The following is a 27,118-nucleotide window of genomic DNA, read 5'->3' on the forward strand; positions in this document are numbered from 1 at the left end:
AGGCTTCCAAGGTTCCTTGTGACATATCTGGGAAAGCAGAAAAGGAGGAAAATAATCAAGCAGAGGCTAGATCTTTCTCTTTTCTTTTCTTTGATGGGTTCTCTAGACCAGTGTTTCTCAACCTTAGCAACTTTAAGTTGTGTCGACTTTAACTCCCAGAATTCCCCAGCCAGCATCCTGACATTCTAATTAGTGAGTCTACTGAAATATAGAGTGAAGATATTTTTTTCTCAAATGTACATGTGTTTAAGAAGTTGAATTAGATGCATTTAGAAGCACATAGATTTAATTATGAGGCTCTATGAGCGCCCCCCCCCCCCAGTGATTATCACCTTGATGTGATGGGAGAGCTCAGTAGCTTCATTGACTCTGAGAATAGCAGAGGAACTTAGATCTCCTGGTAGGGTCACTCTTGAGGCTAAATTTAAAAGGAGATTATTAAAGCTAAAGGTAGTCTACAATGGCTATGAGGGAAGCCAATCCACCTAGGAAAAGATATTTCTGTATTGTTGCCAATAAATAGTTTCTCAGCCTTCAAATGTCTTCCACTCAATCCTGGAATTAGCTGTTTTGGTGGTGAAAATAATGCATGAAAGTTCAGCCAGTCAGAATTCCTTCACCACTGGATTTGTGTTTTTAGAGATCAGGTCTACGGCCAAGATTCTGTGGCAGAGCAGGAGAACCAGCAGTGTCTGTCACCAGAGTGCCATGTGTTGCTAATAAAACTGTATGGATGTGGCTTTTTTCACTGGGAGCCATCCATAAGGGTCCAAATAAATGTGAAATAAGATTTTGGAATTAACTATAAAAATCCTTCCCATGGGAAAAAGCTTATTTTCAATTCTTTAAAAAAAAATAATAGGATGAGACTTTGAAGGTTGGACACTAGAGGGAACTAGAAGGAACTAACGACTACAATTAAAGGAGAAGAACATTTAAATTTGCCTTACTAATACAGAATGGAGCAAAATATTTAACACTGGCCATATTGAAAGATATTTTTGAACAATGGACCCAGAAGTTAATTTTAAGAGTACCTGCCTCTATAGATAGACTGTTTAAAAGATGTTATGGAAGTAGAACAAGTTTTATCAGACAAGGCTGAAACTGATCTGAAAGTGGATATGGAAAAAATGCTACACTGGACATACAAAAAACAAACAAACAAAAAAACGGCTGATGTCATAATAATTAAAAGGGATATATAAATAACAAACCAAGAGAGTGACCTGGATAATTTCCCTATATTAGATTTACAAAAGAGGCTTGTTAAAGTGTTTTAAAAATACCTAAAATTTAGTCAAGGGGAGCGAGGGCAGGGGCTAATGCTGAGACCACCAGATCAGAAGACACTCTTCTTGATATTGGGATCACTCCTGATCCACTGAGAAGGTAGCCTGAACTCATATTTTCCTGCTCCAGTTTTCCAGCTTATTCTGCCCCAAGCTATGGTCTACTTCTCTGGCATCAGGTCTTGGATCCTGTGGGATTGAAGAACAGTCAGCAGAAGACTCACTTCCCCTCAGCTTTACCTGCCAGCCATGGCAAATTCAGTAGGATGAAAGAAGTGGCAGAAAACAGTGCCTTTGATGCCACTTGTCTGATCCCACAGAATGGAGGGAATGGAGAAATGACAGGAGAACTATGAATCAGGTCTACTAATTCCTGGTCCCAAACAAGGCTTTCTCCACCCTGCCTCTCATGCCCCTACCTCCCATGTGGATAGAAGCCCTCTTCTGCTAATAGAAGCATATCCAGTGGGAGACAGAGGGACAAGTCCACTTTTGGGGCACAAACCAACTCACTAGACCAGATTTGTACCCCACCGCAGAGATACAAAGAGAAAGTAAGGACTAACTACTGGCCATGATGGGCCACTTTTTCATATTTCCCATCTTAGTCTGCCTGGATGCCAACACATTCCTTTAAGGAGTTAAGGGAATTTCTGCTGGCTGATAAATTCATAAACGGATATATATGGCATTATATGCTTCCCTCATTGGAAGACCTGAAAGACCAGGTTAGAAACAGATCATGATGGAAAAAATCTGTGTGGTTGCTAAGAGTTGACAACAACTTGATGGCACGTAAGCAAGCAAGCAGGGGACGTGGTGGCGCAGCGGCTTAATGACGCTGAAAGTTGCCGGCCAGAAATGGTCGACGCTTCAGCGGTTCGAGTCCGGCCTTCGCGTTAGGAGGGTGAGCTCCTGTTTCCTCCCCAGTTCCTGTCAACCCAACAGGTCGAAAACTCACGTGAGTAGATAAATGGGGACTCTCACTCCGGTGGGAGGAAAAGTGCTGGTGGCACCTTGCAAAAAGGAGTCGGGAGCAGTTGCTGGTAAGCGCGAAAAACCGTGCATGCCTGAAAAGGGCGCGAAGCAACGGAAACCCCGCCTCCTGCGCTCACCAGCTGGGCTCTGCCCTAGGAAGGAGGCAAACCACTTCCGAAACAATTGCCTTGAAAACTGCAAGGACTTGTCCAAAGCAGTCACTGCAGAGTCGGTAACGACTGAGCGCAGATTAAAAAAAAAAAAAAGCAAGCAAGCAAACTGCTGTCCCAGACTTTTCCTTTTTGGTAAATGTTTAGAGTTTAGACACATGCAGTTGGTGAATCTGACCAAACTCTAAAAGGCTATTCTGCTAAAATATCTTAAAAGAGCAAGTGGAACCCCAGACAAAATGCTGCAGTGTGGAGTGTTCCTATTCAATGTTCCACCCAACTAACGACTCTCTTTTCTAAGACATTCCTTTCCGTTCTCCTTTTCCTTGGGTTTCTCACTTTTGTCTCCCCCCAATAAAAAATTAATCCTCACTGGGCTATTTTGGGACTTCCTCTTTCAAATAACAATACAGGCAGATCACATTTGGAAGCTCATGTCACTTAGGCGTAGATGGAGGTAAAGATGGAGCCTTTACTATAAGGCTTTATATAGTTAGGCAGGAACAGGTGTAGCAAGGTTTGCAAAGGTGGGAAGCAAAGGGCAACAGAGTGAGGAAAGCAAGCCCTGCCCCTTTTCTATGGGTGTTGTGATGTCACAGGCATGTGGAAAACAGGGGGAGCATCACAACACTGCTCTGGTCACCAGTGAACGGGTGCCCTCCATGTCATGGTTTTCCAGGCTGATCATCCTCAGATGTACTGAACTGGAGCTCCCCAACATCCCCAGCCAGTGTTGTCATTGGTCACCCTAGCTGTAGATGTTGGGAGTTACAACCCAACTTAACTGAAGGCCATAAGCTTGATTCAGGGCAAGGAAACATCCAATAAAGCAAACACTTTCTTTAATTAATCCCTAGTGGCGGTGAAATAGTTTAACATAACATTTAATAGCAGCTCAAGAGATGTGAAGGAAATATTCGGAAGTATTAGCAAAACATGGTTGCCTGGCTTCCCATGTATAAAGCTGGCATTTCTGAACCGAAGCAATCAGTTTCTCTGAAACCCATCGTTCTCACATAATTTTTGGTAAGCTCCTGGTATGTTCCCAGAAGAGAAAGAACACGAAAGACAAAAGAGACAACAAAGTATACTTTGAAGCACCATTTTTACTGTAGAAGAATGGCAGAGTGGGATCATCTGCTACAATTTCAAAACCAAAGAGAAAAAAATCCACTTCATTAAAAATAAAGACAATCTGATTTTGCTCCCTTCCTCCTTGGTGAAAACATAATACTCGAGTTGCCTTGCACCACACAAGGCTGTCCAAAAACATACAAACATTAAAACTGGGAAATGTGACTGCATATGTAATGTTGAAACAGAGAACCTTGGGAAGATCCTGCATGGTAAACTGAAAAAGAGACACACCATTCTAGTGAGGCCGCTAGATGCTGATTCAAACTAGTAATACCAAATATGAGTTAGAACACTCTGCACCTCCTCCTTCCACCAAGTACCAAATGGTTGCACCTAGAAGCGAAGTTGTTGAGAATCCAAGCAACCAGTGGTCAGAGAAAACATGATATAATGTTGTGCCAAAGTTTATGCAGTATATGGTACAAATGGTAGTTGGCCATGAGTTCAAAGCAGAAGAGGAGATCCATGGCAAAAGCCAGCTTCCGTGAAAGACCACCAGGTTTGTGCTTGGCAATGTAGAAGAGTTCAGAGGAACCACATGCAATGCCTTGTGGTGGCATTAACTTGTAGAGTCTGGCTGGCATCTAGCTGCTGGACAGGTAACTTACATTAGGAAGGACAGCATCTACAATGCAAAGGAGTAAAGAGAGAGGGTGGTGTGTGCTACAAAAACCAATACCACCTTTGTGGTTTCTGTGTCCTTCAGGCGCAAAAAGGCTACAATTCAAAGTGCTTTGCATGTGGAGTTTGGCAGAGAAAGAAAGCCAGGATACCATGGTTCTTAAGTGCCTTGTGTTTAACAACTGCTTGTCTAGCTATGTTGTCAAAGAGACCCCTTTTCCAGGCACTGATGTAGCAGCAATACCCTGTCCACAGTGAGAGGAACAAAAACAAGGGAGGGGGCAACGCAAGACAGTCAACTCTGAGACCCTACGGAGGGCACATCCATGTGGTTCTGACAGAGAGCACAGATTTTAGCTTTTTTTTTTAAATCTGCAGGATACAATTATTCTGTCAAATTTTTCAACTTACCCTGCATGACAGAGATTAATGCAGGTTTTGCAGTCTATATGTCTTTGGGTTATTCTCCATTTTACTAAACTGTGCACTGTCATACCATCTAGACATACCACCAGGAGGACCACCTGAGCAGACCTTTGTTCTAGAACCTACCATCAGAGATGTGGAAATGTATTCCAAAGCAAAGCCAAAAGAAGCCCAGTTTGTAGGTCAATCCCATGTCTCATTAACTCTGCAGTTAAATGGAAAGGCCCAGCTCCTGCCTTTTGCTGAAAATCATGGGTCTTCCCAATAAAGAAGAAAATTCTTGAAATTACAACCTCCCAAAACACGTGCCATAAAAAGCTAATTAAGGGAGAAGGATTAGGCAATCACGTTTATCTATAGTTCAGCCTCTGGTACCCTTCAGATGCACTGGACTGCAACTCTCATTATCTTCACATGGCCATGCTGGCTGGAGATAGTAACAGCTGTAGTCCAAAACATCAGCAGGCTGCCAGAGTAACCTTCTATCTTGTAGCTGCTTCTCTCCTGTTCCACATCTTCCTATACCCCCCTCTTTTCTCAGAAGCAGCATTTCTTCACATTTATCATATCCAGAAGCTACATGCAGTACTGCCAACCAGTCAACAGAGCATACACCAGAAGGATGTCAATGTATCTGTTGGGGGCAACAAAATGTATAATCCCTTATTAAAGGAACATACCAACTTTGAAACTGCTGAGGTTAATTTTCTGGTTGTGGATTTATAAGTCACATTATATAGATATGGGCCAAACTGGCGCAGCAGGATGGCTCTACCCCAAAACATAAGTTGCCCGGCCTAGAGTCTCATCTCCATGTGCAATTGCCTCTCCCCAAGGCACTGAGTTTGATTCAAAAGTGAGTCCAATTCTCACCTCTAAATTGGCAAACAAGAATATTTCAGTTAAGAAATATAATATGCAAATACTCAGTTAATCCAATGACTCAAAAAGCTTTTCCAAGGGACTCCTTTTTTTGGTTCAGATTATCAAAAAGGAAATCCTATGGTCTGTATGGACTACTGCTTAGGATCCAAAAACTGAATCTCTGCACAATTCAAAATTTTGAACAGCCAGATCAGATGACCCATTAGTAGTCAAAGATATCCTTCTTGATTAGATGTTTACAAACAGATGAAGTAGCTTTATAACCAACTCTGCTGCTGATCTATCTACCTCAGTACTGCCTGTGGCAGGAGTGGGTCTCTGCAGTTTCAAGCAAAACATTTCTTTCTTTTTTTCCATCCTAACATCTTTTTAGAATTAGAATGCTGGAGACTGAACCGTGGACCACATGAGTGTATGCGAAGGAATGGCCGCAGCACCTGCAGTTAAAAGGATACAAGGCAGAAAAAGACCTCTGTCTGAAGAGTAGAAAATAAGGGGGGATAAATGAAACAATAACCAGGCAGAAAAGCTGAGTGCTTTAGGGTGATCCTTCCAAATATCTCTGGAAAGTGATTAGCAGAGGCCATATGCATATATGGAATGTCATTTCCCTTATTCCATGAAGGTGGTCTTTAGATATTTGGCATTTGGCACTGTGCATCAGTATTTAACACAGAACAGTTTCTCTCTTATAAAATTCTTTTAGCAAATGGAAATAATGTTAAAGCATTTGAAGAATAGACAAGCTACAAGCTCTGCCTTCAACTAAGTTGCTGCTGAAGCTGCCAGCAACTAAGGTGTCCCAGCTTGCTCCCCCATTTCAGCTGAAGGGCCCTAAGGCCTGAGCAATTCTTCCCATTCAAGACAGTGCACCCCCCACTTTGCTAACTGATTTCTGCTAATTGTACAGACTATTTAAGCATCAACTGGGAAATGGATATATAAATGGATGTGAAAGCTGTAAAGGCACAGAAACTGTCTAGATTTTACCTTTAAAATGTTCTTTATAGAATTAGAAGCTGTGATGCCAGCATCTTCCAGGATGCCTAACCACAATGAGTTCAAAAGATACTTTTTCAAAGACAACCTTGTCCTGTGGTTCTCTGAACCCAGTTTTTTGCCTTGTGCTATTATCTTTCCAGATCGATACTGAGGAATAAAAATGGAGAGCACTGTTATTGAAATTGCCTTCCCCCCATCAGTCAAGGCTTGTATTCGTTCAGCCAGAAAGGGACAAGCCTAGGAACCAGTACAGGTGAATGATTCCAGAATCCCATTCCCTATCAAGCCAAATGCTGGAAACAAAGGAAGCACCTTCATAAAGAACACTGCCTCCAATGAAGTAGGATAGCCTCTGCTCACCAGATCGCTGGATTGACAAAAGCAAGCTCAACGACCTTCTGGGACTGCTAATTACTAACAACCTGATGCTAACATCCAAACAACAAAGCCAACAGTGACTACAGCCTGGATGCTCAACCTTCAATCGATGACTAGCAGCATTTTGTTGTATAGATGCAATCTCTTCCACATAGGGCTATTAAGGAATCACCATCTGGCAAAACAGATCTTTCCTACAGAACCCAGAACAACTCCTGATCTCCTGGGACTTCAAAAGCCACAAAACAGAGAGACTGTAGGCAGAGCAATTCACCCAATTTGGATCCTCCAGCTGGCAACATAAAAGGGAAGAGAACCAGCAGTTTCATTTGCTCTATGAAAGAGGTAACACCAGATGAGAGGCTTATGCTATTTCCCAAACATTCAAGATGATTTCTAAAGTATTACCTGCATTGCTGTATCAGCTTTTTTCTTAAGAGTAGAGCATTCCTCTAAACCGCTTACTGATTAAGCCACATATCAGAAACATACTTTCACCTCAGAGGCCCAAATTCTTATTTTCTAATGCTCTGTATTCCTTATTTCCTCCAATGTTTTGGAAGACTATCCTACTCCATCACCCCTTTGCAAAGGCACTGAGACTAAGACAAATCTTTCCTACCACCTCTGTTGCAAATGCAACCATAGTACTTGGGAACCTCATTGACTGTGCTCTAAGAAATAATAAAGCCATGACATTTTGGAGTATGTTGCTGGGCAGCTTAGCAGCAAGCAAGTATTGACAATACTTGAGTTTAAAGTAGCCTGACTTCTTTTAAAGGGTAGTTCAGAAATATCTGCAGGAGAGAAATTGGCACGTGCTGATCATCTCAGACACCAAAACCAACCACAGAAACCATAGGCATATAGTTTTGTGACATAAGTAAGAATTCTACAGAAACCTCTGCAAATAATGACAAAACCCTTTTAAAAGTACTGGAAAGAAAGTCAAAACTATTGTCAGCTATGATAATAGTACAGAAGTGGATACAGTATGCATACAATCTAATTCCAAGCTTTTTTCGAGAGCTATACTAGCTTAGAAAAAAAGACAGTCTGCTCCTTTCCATCCTGATGCTATGCCAATATACCTTTATTTTTTCAGGTCTTATGTATGTGCAAAAATGTACTCATATGGTATCACAAAGGAAATTGTAAAGGATAGCATGGAAGGATCTACACAAATTGGTCACAGGGGAAAAGCTGTAACTATTTTCTATGTAGCTTTGAAAAAGAATCCCATTTTTTTTCCTCCCTTGGATAATAAATATCCAAAAGAGAAAGGTTCACAGAAAGCTAGGGCTATTGTAATTCAGAAAGAATGAATTCTAAAAAAAATCTGAAAATAACATGACTGGAATGGGTCGGGGTCGTGGAGACCTAAGCAGAAGTAACTGAGGTTTTTCCTTGCCTTCTTCCTCAGCACAAACGGGGAGAGGAAACTCAAAGTTCAGGATCCTAGGAAGGATGCTGGGTAGCTAATCAGGGAATTCTCTGCGATGTAAGCAAAGATTGTCCCAACACTGGCTCAGCTGAGGGCAGATTTTTAAAGTAGTATTGCATGTAGGACTGTCATCAAAACAGTTACTGAGAGCTCAAAGGAGAAGGTTCCCCCACTTTTTAAAAAGCTTTGAAACTGGACAAATTAACCAGATATCCTCAATGAAGCATAATGTATCTATCATCATTGAAGGGAACCTCCAGAAACCTGGTGATGGGTTGATCTGATTGAGGTTTGTTCCCCAGAACAAGCTACTTATGGGAAGTCTGCCAAGTAAAGATCTTCCTTTCATGAATTCCCATGTAATAGTTATTACATGGAGGCAGCATGGTAGTGTAATCAAAAGCAGTACATAAGAAATATTGTCTTTGGGGATTAGAAATTTGCTTGTTAAATCACTAGAGTGCTAGTTTTCTACATATTTATGTAGAGGCTAATGGCAGAATTTCTGAATACATCCCTACAAAAAAAATCTCCATGCACACAGAAAACTAGCACCTTAGGGAGAAATTTTCAGCACAGTCTATGGGGGTTCTTCCAATAATGGAATGCTTAAAAATATTACTTATCACCATCACAACCTGCTGTTTGCAATGGCATGAGCCTGATTTCTACTCCCAAAATCTGTTACCTAATTTTGCATAACTTGTAACATGGTTATTGGTTTTGGCTACCCTAAATAGTAAAGCCAATTGCCTTTAAGTAGTGAAAGTGTTTACAACTTACTTAAAAATCAGTGAACACAGCAAACTTAAATTGCACTGAGAAACAGCAAAGGAATTACCACTATATAGCCTAACAGCATGGTGACATGAAAAACCTAAGTCAGTTTCATTGCTGTGGCTTTGAGTATGCTGAGTACTGCAACTTTAAAGGAAAGCAGGACCTCCCACACTGTTCTCAATACTTTGACTTAACTCTTACTGCCAGTGTTCCCAGGGGGAAAAATCATGATGGTAAAACAAGAATAGATGTGGCACAAAGCAAATGTAAAATTATACTTTTGAAATACTGAAAGCACTGGCAGTATATGTTTCTGAACCTTCAATGGTTTTAGGCCAGAAATCTCTACTATAATTTAGCTCCACATTTGCAACACTGGACAAAAATCACACCCAATCATCTCTACATCTAGCCCTAAAACCTCTTGCTTGTGCAAAAGGAGATATAATGCAGCCTGTTCAGACGCACCTGATACATTCAAAAGCCCAATGTCTACAGGGCCAGATATACTGAAATGTCTGACTGCAGAAATGCTTGTAACAATTGCACTAGAAAATATTATTTGCCAGTTATCAAGTTCTTAGGCTCATAAGCAGCCATGGATTCATTTAAACAAAAATAAGAGAGGGAAGCAATGTTAACAATCTTACTGGGTTCTGTAACAATTCCCCTTAGGAGGCCAATACACGGAAGAACACAGGACACTGACTGGCAGACATTGCCCCCCAGATGAACGCTGTAAAGAGGCACCAAGTCTTCAAAAAGTATATTCAGAAGAGGTATTCCCTGCCTCTGTGGCACAAATGTGGCAGTAACCATTTGGACAACATTCTTTGATTGCATGGGATGCACTGGGAACTAGACCTGTCCTCTCTTGACATCCTTTCTTCTCTAACATAGCATCAATGCCTCCATGCTTGGGACATCTTTCCCAACTATCTTTTCCTCTCGTTCTCTGCCACCATCTTCATAGTCTGTTGGAGATTTTAAAAATTCTGCTCCAGAAGAGAAGGAGAGTACTAGAGAAAGGATGTTTCTCCAGTTCTCCCTTCCTATGGACTTGGAATACTCCTCCAGATGTCATGCACTCTTTCACTCTGGTCAGCTAAGATGTGACAAAATGGCAAATAACAGGACCAGGTACTGGTAGATGACAGCAAGCCGCTAGGTTTTAGAGAAAAGAGAGGCAACGCTAGAGACAAGCAAAGGCCTTTGTATCTTTCAACAAGTAACTGGGGGAGAAAAGATGAGGGAAAAACTTCTGAACCCAGTTCTTGAAAAAGAAATAATAAGAATAAGGGATCACATTCTGACAGCCCTTGGGCAATGCATATATATGAGTCAATAGATATTTATATTTAATAAGTATATAAAATAGGATCAAAATAAAACCAAGTAGTTTTACAGATTGAAAAATAAAAGAAACCAAAAATATCACAGTACAGTAATAGCCCAAGTGCCGCCACATCCCAGATGTGCACTCTGCCATGTTTACAAAAGCACTGTAGAAAAGTGTCCTGGAGGAAAGCCAGTGTTGTTCTGTATTCCTCTCAATGGGGCCTTAAAGATCTCCTCAAATATTCCTAAACATGGTTTTATAATCCAATTGTTGCTCAGCTCTGCAGAATTTCCCCCAATTGCCAACCAGGACCTGAGGATCATCAGCTGCCTGAGGAGTACAGACATGTATGTCCTCACCAGGTCCGAGAGACTTGACGTTGATCTGATCATCCTCATATGGTGGCCCCGGAGCTCCAACTCAACTGAATGGCTCAAGGGATGCTGAGAGAATGAGGCAATGGCTGAATTCTGATCACAGGGGACAGATTAACTCTAAGGATCTTTTGTGCTCTCCTCCTCAATTCATCATCTGAAGAGCTGTCCACTTTGATGGCCTGGAATTTCAGCAGGTTTAATGTTTTCGAAGCCAGTTCTGGTTTATTAGGTGATGGAACAGAACTGGGTGTCTTTCTACATGGTAATTCTTTTCCTTCATCTGCTCTTTTTCTTTTCTGCCCAATTGCCTCCTGATGGCTGCCACCACTTTTCTGTTCAGTTTTGGCCACTGATGGTTCCTTAATTCTGGGGGCCCCTGTGCTACAGCTCTGGGAGTTGCTCCCAGAAATTCGGCCGTTCAGGATTCCGGATGCTTTACAAGCATTACTTTCCTGAAGCACCCCTCCCTTTGGTCCTTTTATAAGGCTCATTGTGAGAGCAGCAGAGTCTGGCACTTTTGTTATTAAATGCCTATATCCTTTGGGGTCCAACTGACTAGACGATATCTTAGTGGCCTTAACTGCTGAAGACTGTATAGATGCAGCAGATGCTTTGAGAAGCTTAAGGTCTGCAGGAGAGATCCCAAGGGGCCCTTGTTTGCATTTTGATTCCAGACAAGAGGCAGTGGATTTCAGTGGAACTAAGGCTTCCAGGACGACTGACAGCCTCATGGCTGGATAGACACCAGGGTACGTGTTAGCAGGGAAGCTCACTGCTGAGGCTCTTGATGTGCCTGAACGTGTCCGTTTCAATGAGTTCAGTAGGAGGTTCGTGGAGTTACTGCTCTTTGACATTGGCTTAGCAGAATCTTTAGAAGAGCGCACTGTAATACCTGCTAAGGGGGCAGACACTTTTTCCACGGTTACTATGTTCCTTGCTGGAGCCTTGGCAGACTCTGAAATAGGGACAGCAGTTTCTGAAATGTCTTGAGTATTGCCTTTTGTTTGGCCAGGTGCACTGGCTGTGCATGAACTGTATCCATACACGTCTTTACTCCTTAGGATTGTGGGCTGGTAGCCTTCTTCCTTAAGGCCTTGGAGAAAAGCTACCAACTGGGTCTCCGTGTCAGACAGGTCCTTGGACATGGGGTTAAATACCCGGAGAGCTTCTTCCAGGGCTTTCTGTCCTGCAGAGGAGATCCTTGACCAGGAGTGGACAGCTTTCTCTTCCACATTGTCCGCCTCAATATTCATGGCATTAGGCTGGCAGGAGCTTCTAGTAGATCCAGATCTAGTAGGTCACCTCAAAAGAAAAAGGAGAAAAGGCAATTAACTTACAACCCAACAGGCATTTATCTTGAAGATTTTGGAGGGGGAGGAGAGTTGTAAAGCTTTTAAAGTTTCCGGACACTTTTTAATTGGAACCAAACTTTACATATACTACTATTCCTTTTCCCCTCTCTACTGGCTTTTTATTCAATTAATTTCTGGCTTCAATTACAAGTTATGGTGTTAATTTGCACATCTTGATATAACAGTACCTAATGGCATGCCTCCTTCCACAGGATTTGTTTTTAAGTGTTAAATCCGTTTATGAATACCCTAGGAGGGTCCCTCCAACATATTCAGAGGGTTGCCATGAAGGGGAGGGTCTTTTCACTCCTCCTGCATGCTAGCTGTGGAATTTTCCCCATATCATTTTGCCTGTCAAAATATGCAGGCTTTTAGAAGAACATGTAATCTGCATACATTACTATATGAATATTGATGATATACAACTGTGTGTTTCATTTATTTACTGTAATTTCAAACGAAGATGCCCTTCTGTATGAAAGGTCCTTTAAAAAACATGGACAACTATGTGACACAGTTTGGACCTAGCACTCAGGAGTAATTTGATCCTATGCTGTTAAGATATAGTTAGAAGTTGGCTTCCTTCCAATAATAATTAAGAATAATTACAATCTGTTGGAGTTGCAGTAAATCTAACATGAAATGAAAACCCCTGAATGATTCTTTATGACCAGGATAAAGGGGAAAGCAGACAAATCCATGCTCCGTTGTAGCTTGTTCTTATAAGCTAACTATTTGGTTGCTTGAAAGTACCAATGAGCCAAATGTCTTACCACTGACATACATATATATTCTCAAAACATTATTTAATTAGAAACTATGAAAAACAATTATTTCTTTTGTTCTTTTGAGAGGCTTTTGCGATTAGTAGCTTTCTCTTAAAGCTCTATAAATGAATACTGTAAACATTAAGTCCATTTTTAAACCCTTTCATTTTAAACTGGTCAACTGTCTAATCCTAGAACCAGAGATATCATGGGGATGTAAACACAAACCTCTGAACCATCAGGTACATGGAACTTGCTCTGACTGGAATCCTAATTTTCTACTACTCTCTTAATAATTCAAGTGTGATCAGATAAAATCATCTACCAACTCTAATATAGGTAGTCCTCAGTTTAAGAACGATTTCCATTCCCAAAGTCTGTCCTTAAGTTGAATTCGTATGTAAGCTGGGACAGTATTATGGTATAATACTGTATAAGTAATATTATGTAATTAATTAAAACCATTGTGTACTTAACTTGAATCATTGTGTATTTAACTTGAATTTTGCTCCAATAGGCTCCATTCTTAAGTATGGGCCATCCTTAAACCAGGTGTTCTTAACCCAGGGACTACAGGTACTGTAAGCTCAGTCCCTCAACAAGGGTCTTCACTTTGTAGTTCTCCATACGGTACTGTAGTTTTCTGGAAATCTTTAAATAATGGCTCTTAGAATTAGTCAAAATACCTTCTGACAAGTTGATATTATTCCTCAGTGTTCACTCAGTTGTTCTACGTTTATACAACCTTTTGGGAATGTTGTTTTTTTGATGTCCTTGTATTATGAAGGACACTTGGTCCACAAAGATAAACACTCTGCATTTTCAACAATGTGGACAGACACAAAAATTACAACACGCACTCCAAGAAACATAAGTCATTTAAAGACCAGTTAGATAGACTGTAACGCCAAACTGAGCCCATTAGTGAAAATAATTCCCTTTCCAAGCCTAGAGGCATTGCCAAAACATGTTATTAGAGTAGAGGTTTACAATGGTTACAGGGGAACACTACAACAACCTGAATACCAGACATTTTTAGACTACAACATCCATATGCCAAGATTATAATTGCCATTCTGGGTAGGAATTCTGGAAACTGATGTCCAAACACATAGAGAGAGCACCAGATAAGGGAAGCTGATATATACCAATCAGTTTCAGATGTTCCCACCCTTCCCCCCATCTTGTATCTGAAACTTCAGCGACTAAACTCTCTACCTTCAGCATGCAAAGTATGTACTCTACCAGTGAGCTATGATCTGCCTAGGCTGCAGACATTAGCAAAACAAACTAATTCCTTCCTCAGCAACGTTCCAGTATTTCATGGAACTATTTTTAAAGTCGCCTGTGGACTGGAAGATAAGCTACTCTGACTTAATAGCGGAGTATGTATCTATACTTTTCTTTGCAATATGTTTTCAAGTGACAAAAACTACCCTCCAGGACAGGAACATATCTTCCTGACTCCATGACACTGGATGATGCATCACCACTGCTGCACCTACTAGCTCATGGCTCACTAAGTGACTGAACAGGGAGAACAAAGATGAATTTGCCAATGGAGCTTGGTGGGTGAGTCCATGACAATATATTCCTCAAAACTGAGAGTTAGTACTTGACTAACTTGAGACTCTGAGAACAGAATAAAAATAAAACTGTTCTATGGTGATGAGTTTAGAAATAAAAGGATGGGAGTCCACCCCTGTGACCTGCAGGGCTTGCGGCTTGTGTGCGTTCCTGCCCCAAAACAATCTGGCTTATACTTGCAGCAACTTAAGAGTGTGTAGCAGTGCTTGAAGAAAATTATAAGAGTTAGAGCAGTGAACAGCCCTACTTCAACTCACACAAGAGGATGAAGTTTCATGAGCCCAAACAAGAGGACCAACAAAGAAGCCATGAGGGGAAGCAACATTCTTTACAGAGGAGAATTAAAAAAAAAAAAAGCCCAGTGAATGAGAAGCAGAATACATACCATAAATTCTACATTGCTGGAACCAGCATACAACCCCTCATGGAAGAAACAGGCTGTAATGAATGGGCAAATCCCCATTCTCTCAGGTAAGGCACATCAGGCACTTCCCTCCCCTGTATTAACCCAGAGAGTCAAAACACACACCCTTGATGCCTGAATAAACAAGTAGGAATATCCATAATGGGTCCAAATGGCATACAGATAGTCACAAGCCTTCCCTAACTACATACTTGCAACAAATGGAAAGGAGGGAAGCATAGGATAGAATTGGATTCATGGTCAGTTTGAAGTCCAAGACCTAAGGGGGAGGAAAGAGAGTCACTTTCTTAGGTATGCCCAGCAGATTTTCCCCCACCCCACCCTTGAGCAATTAAAACTTTTGTGGCCAAGACAAAAGAAGGGGAATTGAGGGAAGCACCCAGGTGAAGTTCAAAGAGAAAGAATACATGGAAAAAGGAAAGTGGGGTTGCCGAAAAGATGTAAGCAAGATGGAGACTGGAAACAGCCACATGGTCTTGGTGTGTTAGTTTACAGGAGAAACTGAAAGCTAAATAACGATCAGGTGAGAGGGACTATGGTAGGAGCAGTCTTTTCTGGGACTAGAAAGCATTTAGGAGAAAATCTTCAGGGAGCAGAGAATAACTTGCACAGGCAGGGAGGAGGCAGAGACTATGTCCAGTATCCCCCCATAGCACTCTTTGGGGACTGATATTTGAGACATGATATTTTTTCAGTGCTAAATGTGTTATCCCATCCTATTATGTAAAGGAGAGCAGACATGGCTTTGAAGTAGGTATTCAACAGCCATTAGGGAAACACCAGTGTAGCCTTGAAAGAGAAGATGGATTGAGGAGGAAACTCAAGATCGCTCTACCTTGATTCACTTGAGATAAGAGGAAAGAGAGAGAACCTGTCAGGCTTTAGAAATTCTGTTTTTATACTCTGCAACACTAGAGTTATAGTAGTCCTTGGGCAGTCTGTTTTCTGACTTTGACACACTGTAATTGTTTGGCTATTTGCCTACCCAAGCTAAAAGAAAGCTTTTTTCCCCTTTTTGATTTTTAATAAAACTCATGCTTAAAGACTGATGCTTTTGCTTTCATCTCAAAAGGAGATGGGTTTGCTGTTCTTCAGTCACATGCCACAAAGCCATGAGGGCCAGAAGGTGATGCTACAGAGTTGTTTCTTACAAAACAAATATTATTATTACCATCATCATCATCATCATGCATATTTTAAGGGTAAGTTGCTCAAACTATGAGAATCTCATCTGTCACACAAGCTGGTGTTAATGGGAAGGAGCCTGGTCAATGTATTCCCTTCCTCCAAGAAGAACCTGCACCTGAAGAGAAGAGAGATGGGGCAAAAGGGCACAGCTGGGAGAACTGAGACCCTTCCAGCCACAGTGTTCCCTTCCCGCCCGAGTCAATACAGAGTTAGGCAATACCTAGATTGAAATATATAAAATAAATAAAAAAGAGATAAGATGGATCCCTGATGTAGGGATTTCTAAAAAGGAACTACTAAAGACACAATTGCAAACAACCCCAGGGAGAGGAAAAATAGTTGTGAGCAGAAGCAGCAGCTAAGATGGCTGCACAGAAAGGCGGGGAAGTTCTCCAAACACAGAGGAAGAGGAAAGAGGTACAGATGAACTCAGGTTGTCAAAAGATGCTGAGAGCAATAAAAAGAGTTTTTAAAGATATAATCAAAATAACAGGAAGACAATGAACATACCAGCTGCTTAACAAAATTGTTAACCAAGTAACAAAAACAAAACAAAAAAAGTAGAGTTGCTTAACTACTATTTTGGATCCAACTTCTGTGCAAAGATGATATATATTCCACCACAAAACTGAGGTGCAGGGTGAAGGGGCAGCACTGAAGCTTGACACTGGTAGCATGATCAGAAACTGTTTATTTTGAATTAATTTAAATCTCCAGAACCAGATGAACTGCATCCTTCAGTACTGAAAAAAAGAGAAGATGTTCTGGCCAAACATATTATGGCTGAGATATCCTGGATAATGGGTGAAGTGCCAGATGACTGGAAGAGGCAAAATGTTGCCCTATCTTGAAATAGGGAACAGAAGAATCAAGGGAACTATAGCCCAGTCATTCTGACATTCATGCCAGGGAAGACTGCTGAATTTTAGTTTGAAGTGATTCATTTCTGTATTTTTAATCTTCATTATTAGAATCATATAAGCTGGACAGTTTATATCTTTGTAAAATGAATGAATGAATGAATGAATGAATGAATGAATCAATCAATCAATCAATCAATCAATCGAGCAAATCATAAAATGATCCATAAGAACTTTGAAAACAATTACTAGAAGTCATTGCAGATTGTTAAGAATACATTTGGCCTGATTACCTTGTTTCTTTAATTCAATAAATTCTTTAATAGATGGTGGAAATGCTGTAGATATTAACAAAAACTTATCTCTGATGTTCTATTAGCAAGTTAGTTAGGTGTGCATTGGATGGCATGACAATTAAGTAATGAAAGAGGAGTCATAAGTGAGGTACCACAAGATTCACTCTTGAGCCCTGTATTCTTCAACATTTTTGTTGATGACTTTGATAAAGAGGTGGAAAGAGAATACATCACATTTCAAGTGATACAAAATGGGTTGGGACAGCTAATGCTCTAGAACAGGGGTTTTCAAATTGTTTTAGGGTGCATAACTTGATCAAGAGACAAAGTTCTACTGATAAAAAACTGGTTGCATTCAAGTGAACTCATGGAATCTTAAGTGTTCCAAGCAACAGTTTGAACAACTCTGCTTGAGAAGACAGCAAAATTCATACCAGAGTAGAGAAACAGGTTGATAATAATAGAATTTATTTATTTATTTATGCGATTTCTATAGCCTCCCATCTCAATGCAAGTGACTCTGGGCGGCGAACAATTTCAATAATTAAAACCATTACAAATTATACATATAGGCAGCCGACAGTTTTCATAAAAATTACATCGAAATCAACAGCACAACCAGGTACCAAGGCCCTTAACACTTTTGGGACCCCAGGCTCAGGCACACAGCCAGGTTTTTAAAGCCTTATAAAAGGCTAGCAGGGTCAGGGCCATCCTGGGTTCCAAAGAAAGGATGTTCCAAAGGGCAGGGGCTGCTGCCAAGAAGGCACGCTTTCTAGTCTCCACCAGCCAACATTCCTTGGCTGACAGGATCTGCAGCATCCCCAATCTACAAGACCAAATTGGATGGGTAAAAACTATTGGGAGAAGATGGTTCCTTAGGTAATGTGGTCCCAAGCCATCCAGGGCTTTAAAGGTGACAATCAGCATCTTGAATTACACCCAGAAACACACTGGTAACCAGTGCAGCTCCCTGTAGTGGTAGTGATGTTACATGTGCTGCATATCCGGCACTATTTACTACCCGTGCAGCTGCATTTTGCACCAGTTGAAGCTTCCAAATGCTCTTCTAGGGCAGCCCATGTAGAACACATTACAGTTATCCAATGGGAGGTAACGAGGGCATGAGTGACTGTGAGGAGGGCCTCCCAGTCCAGGAATGGGTACAACTGGCGCACAACCCAAAGGCCCTCTTAGCCACTGCTTCCACCTGCTCTTTGAACAGGAGCAGTGAGTACAAGAGGACCCCCAGATTGTGCACCGGGTCTATCTGGGACAGTGCTATCCCATCTAGTACCAAAGATGGAAAAACCTTGTCCCCAGGAGGACCAAACACCCAAAGCCACTCCGTCTTGCTTGGAGTGAGTCGGAGTCCACTGCACCCTATCCAGGCCCCTATAGCCTCCAGACATTGGGATAGGACATCCATGGCATCACTTAATGGGCCTGGGGTGGAGATATATAACTGGGTATCATCTGCATATTGATGGTACCTCACCCCAAACTGTCGGATCATCTCACCCAGTGGCTTCATGTAGATGTTAAATAGGAGAGAAGGGAGAATGGGGCCTGAGGCACCCCACATAATAGGGGCTGTTGGCTGGATCTCTCTCCCCCATTAACACTGACTGAAATTGACCCTGGAGGAAAGAGGAAAACCCGGACAGCACAGTGCCACCTACCCCCAACTCCTGAAGCCAATTCAGAAGGATACCATGATTGATGGTATTGAATGCCGCTGAGAGGTCAAGAAGAGCAAGGATGGATGCATTACCCCCATCCCACTCCCACCAGCAGTCATCCAAGAGCGCGATCAATGCTGTTTCAGTTCCAAACCCCAACCAGAACCCTGACTGAAAGGGGTCCAAATAATCCGTTTCATCCAGAGTCCTCTGCAACTGCCACACTACCACTCTCTCTACCACCTTCCCTAAAAAAGGGAGGTTGGAAACTGGACGAAAACTGCCCAGGTTGGTTGAGTCGAGCAACAGCTCCTTGAGGAGGGGGTGCACTACCACTTCCTTAAGAGTCGGCGGAACCACCCCCTCTCTCAAAGAGGAATTAACTACCCCCCAGACCCAATCACACGTCCCCTCCCGCACAGCTTTAACAAGCCAGGAGGGGCACAGATCTAACATACAAGTGGCTGAGGTAGCAGCTGCGAGGGCCCTGTCCACCTCCTCAGGCTCAATGGGCTCAAAATCCTCCCAGATAACTGACCCAGACAAAGCCCCTGTAACTTCCACCAGATCTGCCCCAAGGCCAGGTTCCAATGTAGAATGAACATGAGTGATTTTATCTGTTAGATGTCTGGCATATTCCTCACAGCAACCCCATAGGTGAAGTTCAGTATTATTCCCTCCTAGGAGGAACTGAGTCACCTGGAACAGGGTCACTGGATGACCATTTGCAGATGCAATAAGGGCAGAGAAATAATTATGTTTTGCTGCCCTTACCGCCACGAGGTAGGCCCTAATAACAGCTCTAGCTTGTGTTTGGTCATCTTCACTCCTTGTCTTCCGCTAGCAGTGCTCTAGGCATCTCTTAGCCCTTTTCAGCTCCCTCAATTCTTCTGTATACCATGGAGAACTGCGAGAGCCATGGGCGCTGAGAGGCTGCTCAGGCGTGATCCGATCCAAAGCTGCAGCAGATCTATTATTCCAAGCAGCCACCAACACTTCGGTCTACCCAGCAGCAGACTTTCCAAAACAATCCCAAGCTCCCACTGGAACCCAACTGGATCCATTAGTCGCCTGAGGCGGTAGTTGGCCCAGCCTCCTTGCAGACAGGGGTGGCGCCAGAGAATTTTAACAGAGATGATGAAATGAAATTTAACAAAATGATATTTAACAGAGGTAAATGCAAAATCCTTTACTGAGGAAAGTGAAATCAAATGTACAGGTGTAGGCCATGGAATATACAGTTGGAAAAATAATTCTTGTAAAAAATATTATACGTACTTGAAAAAAATACTTGTAATAGTATCTTGGATAGTAGTTGACTACATACTGAATATGAGTCAGTACTGTCATGTGCTGCAAAAAAAAAAAGCAAATGCCATTTTAGGCTACTTCATCAGACATCTAGCTTCCAAGTGATGGGAAGAAATAGTTTCACGCTATCCTTCTTTAGTCAATTTCCACAGTTCTCAGTGTGGATACTCCTGGGCATCAGATTATAAGAAGGATTCAGAGAACCTCGAACAGGTTCAGAGAAAGGCAACAAGGATGATCAAGTCATTAGATATAAGGTCTTATGAAGAGAGTTTGCTCAACTAAAACCCTAAGCATAGCCAGTGGGAAAGAAAGATGGAAGATGCACTTCAGCAACTCTGTACTGCCACAGATTCCCCATCACTGACTTATATTACAGAAGCAATATTTTCCAATTTCACATAAAAGGTCTGAATTATCTAAGCAGTGCTCCCCCAGATCGGACCCCTGGCCCATCTAGTCCAGCAATCTGTTCTCACAGTGGCCAAATAACTGCACAAGGAAGCCTGCTAGTCTCTCAACAGGTGGCCTTCAGAGACAGTCACACTGCCGTCAAAGCTATTTGTTGTTCTCTCACAGCTACAGAACTCTCCTCATCTAAAGATGTACCAAATGTTGCATACAGGTATCTCCTGCAATACCTGGGAGATATTTGTTACCATAAGAGTATATTTTTCAAATGTGCTCTTGTAACCCATAGTCCATTATTCTTTCAGAAACAGTACATCTATATCAACACACTCAAACTCAGGAAACGGTGTGGAAGAGGAAGTGGAAGCAGATGTTTAAAAGCATTACGTGAAATCTTATTGAATAGTTTATTATAAAAAGGCTACATAGATGGAAACAGTTTTGCTTACCATCTACATAATTTTACAAGCTGTATCAATTGGATTAATCAACTGGTACTCTTTACAGGTTTTTGGACAACAAGTTTTATAAGCACAACCATCATGGCCCTATATTATGGCCAGTGTGGTTCCAAACGTTTGGATGGCAACAAGTTCCCTCCCTCTAAATCAGTAAGATGACCTGGTGAGCAGCACAAGCATTAAGGATTTCCACGTGGGCTCCAAACAGCAGCAAGCACTACTCACACTGCTTTGCCTTCTGGGAGACCTTTCTATAGAGACCTGCCTCCAAAAATAATTCCGGCATGTCTGGCACCACGCCTTTGTGTGTAGCAGAGGGTTCTGGAATGCATTCAGCTTTTGGGAGCATATTAATTTCTTTCATGATGCTTTGTTAGACCTCTTAAGCCTTGACACCGATCCATATACTGTAAATTCAAAATATATAACACATCCAGCGCTACTCTGTCACTGCCATTTTAGGGGCTGAACACAGTCATAAGGTTTTCAGGTTAACTTGTGTCTTAACATAGAACTTCACAATGAAAAACCTCACTCAAATTAAGAATAATTTGAAACCAACAAATATTTTCTTTTTAGTTTATGGACTCCAACAGTTAGTTAGAATATATATTTAATAAGGAATACAAGTGCTTTAAAATGATTCAGACTAACAGGTATATTTTTAAGTTTACTCACACATAGCAATCACTTCCCAACAAATACATGATTATATTAAATGTAGAAGTGAAATTACACTTCTTCATCTTGGTCACTTTTCAGATCATTATCCAGGATATGTTTAGAAATCTAAAGCATATGAACTATCACACTCTTTTCACAGTTAAATATGTTCACAGTTAACTTATCCTGAGATGCAAGAAATGCTTAATGTGAACTAGTTTTTTAAAAGCTTTGCTTTAGAACTAGGTTTTGGTGCCAGGTCTTAGTTACAGCTCATGAAATAATAACAAAAATGATGTCATTAAATAAATGCAAAATTTCACCTTATCTCCCAAAACTACGCAACTTCCAAATAATTGGCCACAAGAAGATAGCACAGACAGGGAGGAGCTCTAGATACATATTCTCATTTTAAGAGTGAAGCACTAGGACACAAAGCAAGTTAATGCATGCTCGCCCAGCAACTTGATACAATTAGCCATTAGGGATGAAGTACTCTTAGACTATGGAAGAAAGGCATAATGACTTACATCTATGGCTGGACAAGAGTGAATGGAAGTTGGCTAAGGCCACAGTTAGCCATCAGCCTGTGTTAAAAACATTATTAAAAACATACTGTGTTTTTAACTAACATAAATAATCAGTCTATAATGTTAAAAACCAAGGGGCTAATGAATAACAATCAAAATTCCTGGTTTAGTCTGGGAACCGCATGTTGTACAAACCTAGTAAAATATGATACCTAGCCAAAATATGGTTAGCCAAAAACACAGCTGATTGTGATATTAAAATATTCAACAAGGTTCCATACCCACAGGCTCTAATTTTTACTCAACTTCATGGCAATTGAGACCAGATCTGGATTTAATAGTAACCCAGCCCAGTTCATTTTCTCCATTCCTCATGTGACATCATATGTTATGAACACAGAAAACATACCAGAGTGACAACACTGCAGCATGACACAATCCTGTCATGTGTTTTGGATGATCAGTCACTAAGGAAGGAGAAAAATAGTGACACAACACCATTACACACACAAAAGTGTCTCTTAGTCACTCTACATCAAAGCCAGCTAGTCCAGTAGTAGGCATTTGATTTTTGCACAACATCACATTGTAATTTTTCTATGAAATGAAAAGATAAATTAAGCAAGTCTCTCTCAGCCTCTGGACAAGAAAATATTTCAAATAACTGTTCCAAGGATCCACAAAGCAGATTATATAAGAAGGTTTTTGAAATCAATGATCTCATCCCCCAAATAATTACATCCCTACTCAGACACTAAATCACCTCTCAACACCACTCATTCTGGATCAAATTCAAACTCAAATATTGCAGTGCCACTCAAAAGTCCTGCTGGAAGTAACTGTTAAGAACAAATCAAAAGCAACACATACACATGCCACAATTCTGAATACTTATCAGGGAATAAGCTCTCCTGTACATAGGCAGAATAACTTTCAAATAAATATGCATAAAACTGCAATAGAAGACAACTTTAAGATGTCCTCACACAACACATTCATTATGGTTTATGACCTGTTTGTGAATAGGTCTTAAGTTCTAGCCAGCTCCTCCCCACTACCAAAATGGCTCACTTATTAGTTTGCTTGGGCTTTGAGTAGTTGTTGTGCCAAAAATGTCCATCTTGGGTAACAAGAAAAACAAACCTAAAAGAACCCACAGCTTGTTTGTTTTAGCTTTGCCTCTTTTTTAATGGTGGGTAGAAGTTTTTACAAAGACTTCAACTGCGGGGGACTTTAAAAATCAAGACAAATTATTAAACATAGTGAATAAGTGATGTAAATATTCCTTTAGAACACACAGGTGGCCAATAGTCACAACCCAAAGAAGAAATTAAAGCCACTAAACCTTTTATGTAAAAAAAAAAATGGTTTGGGATCTTCACATTAATCAGTAAAAGACCCCAGTTGGTTTTGAAAGAGTGGATGACATATTAACCAAAATGAATTAGAACTACAGTACAATAACAAGATGATCATTTGCCTTTTTATGACAGCTTGCTCAATAACATAAGTTTAAAAGTTACTTCTGATATTTTCTCAAAGACGTACAGCACAAATTAACAACTGCATACATGTTGAAGGAAAAACAAATACTTCCAAGCAAAGATACATTTTCTTTTAATTCATTCCCAAAGTTTTGCAAGATGCAGATCTCTGTTGTGAAACTTATATATGCAACCTTATGTATTACACAGAAATGACTTTAGAACTACAAGAAAGGTTGTGATCACTGTTTCTGAGTGTATTTAATTACAGGACCCTTTTCTGAATTTGCCTTAGAAATAGCTTCTGATCTCTGCCATTCACGACAAGGACAATTTTGAGAATACAAAAAGCATTTCTGCCCTAACCCCCTACTTGTGTCTAATTGCAAAAGATTACTGTAGCACCTGTGAGATTTTATTATTAATGTTTATTTTTGGTGGCAGTGAAACTTGTGTGAAGCAAAATATGAGGAACTCATATCAATCCATCCAGGATGTGCACCCAAGATGGTGCAAAACAACAGTCAAACCATTCTACAAAACCCAATGACAACCACTTTTTTCTCCTCTTTGGGGTAAACAGAGCCTAGAGCAACCAACGCGGGACAAGGCAGAAGCAGAATTACCACAGCCTTGACCAAAAGGATGGATCTCCCAAACTAGTCCAGATTTTGTGGTTGAAAGCTCTGGGAGGGGCAAAAAAGGCTCCGTCCTGACAGCTGATCAGCTTGCAAAGATCAGAGGCAAGGCTGGAGCTGAGGCGGCACTGAAGCTGAGGCTCCCCTCATCCCCGAAAACTAAGCCAAAGTAGCCGGGAGAAGGAGCAGGACGAGGCGACGATGCCGAGGCAAAAGAGGGGCGGGGCGGGGCGAGGCCAGGCGGAGGGGAAGGCGGCTGGGCTGGGGAAGGGGTGTGTCGTGTGGCGAGACCCCGCGGCGGCGGCGGCGGCAAGGGGCGACCCGCAGCCCGGCCGAGAGAGGGCGGGGAGGAGAAGCGAGAGCGCAAAGGGAGGAGCATCCCATGGCGGGCGGGGGAGAAGGCGAGGGAGCCGAGGGGGCGGGCGAGCAGCCCCCCGAGCCGCCACGCCTCGGGCTCGAGTCCCAGCTGCAGCGCCCCCGTCGGGAATTCGCCGCGCCCGGGCAGCGCCGGCCCACAACCTACCGGCCACCGCGGGACCCAGCAAAAGCCGCTGCGCCGTTCCACCCCTGCAACATGGCCGCCCGCCCGCGGAGCGCCGGAAATACGAGGCCACTTCCGCTTCCGGCCACACGAAAAGTACCCTAACTGCCCCCCCGGGGGGCCTCGTGCCCTTCTCCCTTCAGCACCTGGGCAGCACCTCCTCGACAGCTCCCGTCCCGCCTACACTTGACCCCCCAGGCTCCGCCCACCCTCCCCACGCGTTGCCCCGCCCACCCTCAAAGCCCCTCCCCCTCCAAAGCCCCTGCCTCACTGGCAGTACTTAAGCCCTGCCACCCCTTTGCCCTTCCTTCTGCCCACCTTCCCTGCTCACAAATCCCTTGGTGCCTCTCCTTGATTTCCTGTAGCTGTCTCTCAGCCTCCATTCATCTCAAAAAGTCCCTCAACCTAACAATTTCCCTCTTCCTTTTCTCAAGCACTTTCCCTGGGAACTGTTTGGCAGACCACCTTTTAGGACTCCTGATGCCATCTTGCTTCTTCCACCCATGAAGATTAGATGAGCTCTGTGGATTTTCCAGATTGACCTAGATGTGAATTCACATGGCAGGGAATCTCTCAGACTAGCCTCCTCTCCATATTGATGATGATGATAGTTACGTGCCATCAAGTCATTGTCAACTCTTAGCAACCACATAGATAGATTTCTCCATGACAATCTGTCCCTAACCTGGTCTTTCAGGTCTCCCAACAGCGCCTTCATTACCACTGTAACTGAGTCCATCTACATTGCTGCTGGTCATCCCCTTCTCTTCTTTCTCCTTGAGTGAGAACCGTGGGTTGATTTGTTCAATGATCCATCAATCCAAAGTTCAAAGGCATCAATACTCCTCCTATCCTGTGTTTTCAAAGTCCAACTTTTGCTTCCATGGAGTGTCACGAGGAATACCATGGCTTGCATAATTCTGATCTTTGTAAGTACAGTATAGACACATCATGTCATTTGAATATCTTTTCCAAGGTCTTCATAGCTGTTCTACCAAGTGCTAGTCTGTGGCATATTTCTTGATTGTTTGTTCCTTTATTGTTGATGGTTGTGGGCTAAAACCTCAAATGTTGGTATTCATCAATTCAGGTCAAAATGTTAAGCTTATTCTTGAATCCATAATTGGTTCCATATCAGGCCTATGATGACTCACTATCACATTTGACCTACTTATTTGGCAATCAGATGTCTTCAGATATGTTGTGACTACAATGTCTGGATTTCCCAGCTAATGGGAAACACTGCCAGTTGTAATTCTAACAAAACCTGAAGGCATCAGGTTGGGCAAGGCATCATTACGTATCAGGCTGTGCTTGTCCTGAATGTTATAAGCACTGCTGTTTCATATTAGGGTTTTTTTGTAATAATTTTATTAATTTTTTAAACAAGAAAGATGAAAACTAACAAGAAGTAATATTTAGGATAAAAGAAAGAAAGAAAACAAAGAGAGGGAGAAAAAACCAAAAGTGCAGAAAGAAAAGAAAAAAAAAGAAATATAAACAAATGATTTCTGATTTTTTTACAACAGTTTATATGTATAAATTTAAATTGAACTGTTACTCTAGGGTTACAACATAACTTTAATTTTTTCTATCATCTAATATTTTTTCTAATCATCAAACCCATATACCATAATTTCGTTTTTTTCTCTTTCATGCAAAAAGTCCAAAAGGGGTTTTCAATCGGCATTGAACGTAATCAGTGTCTTTTCTCTAATTAGAGCTGTCAATTTAGCCATCTCAGCAAACTCCATCATCTTCATGATCCACTCTTCCATAGTGGGTAATGTCAAATCTTTCCACCGTTGTGCATATAAAAGTCTCGTTGCTATTATCATATATAAAAACAAAGTTCCATGAGTTTTTTCCAACTCTTTGTCACTCAGTCCCAAAAGAAATGTCTCTGTCTTCAGTTGTATATTAATCTTTAAAATTTTCTGAATTAATGTATGTATTTGGATCCAAATTTTTTTAGCTTCTTTACATGTCCACCAAGCATGATACAAAGTCCCCTCTTGTTCACATTTCCAACATAGATTCAAAGTACCTTTATACATTTTAGACAATTTTTCCAGTGACAAATACCAGTGATAT

At 41.6% G+C, this 27,118-nt stretch overlaps 1 protein-coding gene across 2 annotated transcripts; it reads right to left on the reverse strand.

Moving 5' to 3' along the window:
* Positions 1 to 3,536: 3,536 nt before the first annotated feature.
* Positions 3,537 to 25,189, reverse strand: CCDC71 (coiled-coil domain containing 71). 2 transcript variants are annotated; one of them, XM_088134490.1, is made up of 2 exons: positions 25,171 to 25,189; positions 3,537 to 12,131 (listed from the first exon to the last, which is right to left on the reverse strand). In XM_088134490.1, exon 2 carries the CDS (start codon positions 12,080 to 12,082, stop codon positions 10,886 to 10,888), a length of 1,197 nt encoding a protein of 398 aa, XP_087990616.1. In that variant the 5' UTR covers positions 12,083 to 12,131; positions 25,171 to 25,189; the 3' UTR covers positions 3,537 to 10,885. The 2 variants fall into 2 exon arrangements, with proteins under 2 accessions (XP_087990616.1, XP_087990615.1); XM_088134489.1 differs by lacking the exon at positions 25,171 to 25,189 and adding an exon at positions 25,007 to 25,156.
* Positions 25,190 to 27,118: the final 1,929 nt, after the last annotated feature.

Source organism: Python bivittatus, unplaced genomic scaffold (assembly GCF_059951505.1).
Source record: "Python bivittatus isolate LINGU-HERP-01145 unplaced genomic scaffold, Pbiv_v1 ctg000080_np1212, whole genome shotgun sequence".
NCBI lineage: Eukaryota > Metazoa > Chordata > Lepidosauria > Squamata > Pythonidae > Python > Python bivittatus.

What these genes read in the sequence shown, in the direction of transcription:
- CCDC71 (XM_088134490.1), bottom strand. Translation starts at nt 12,082, where the DNA reads ATGAATATTGAGGCGGACAATGTGGAAGAGAAAGCTGTCCACTCCTGG.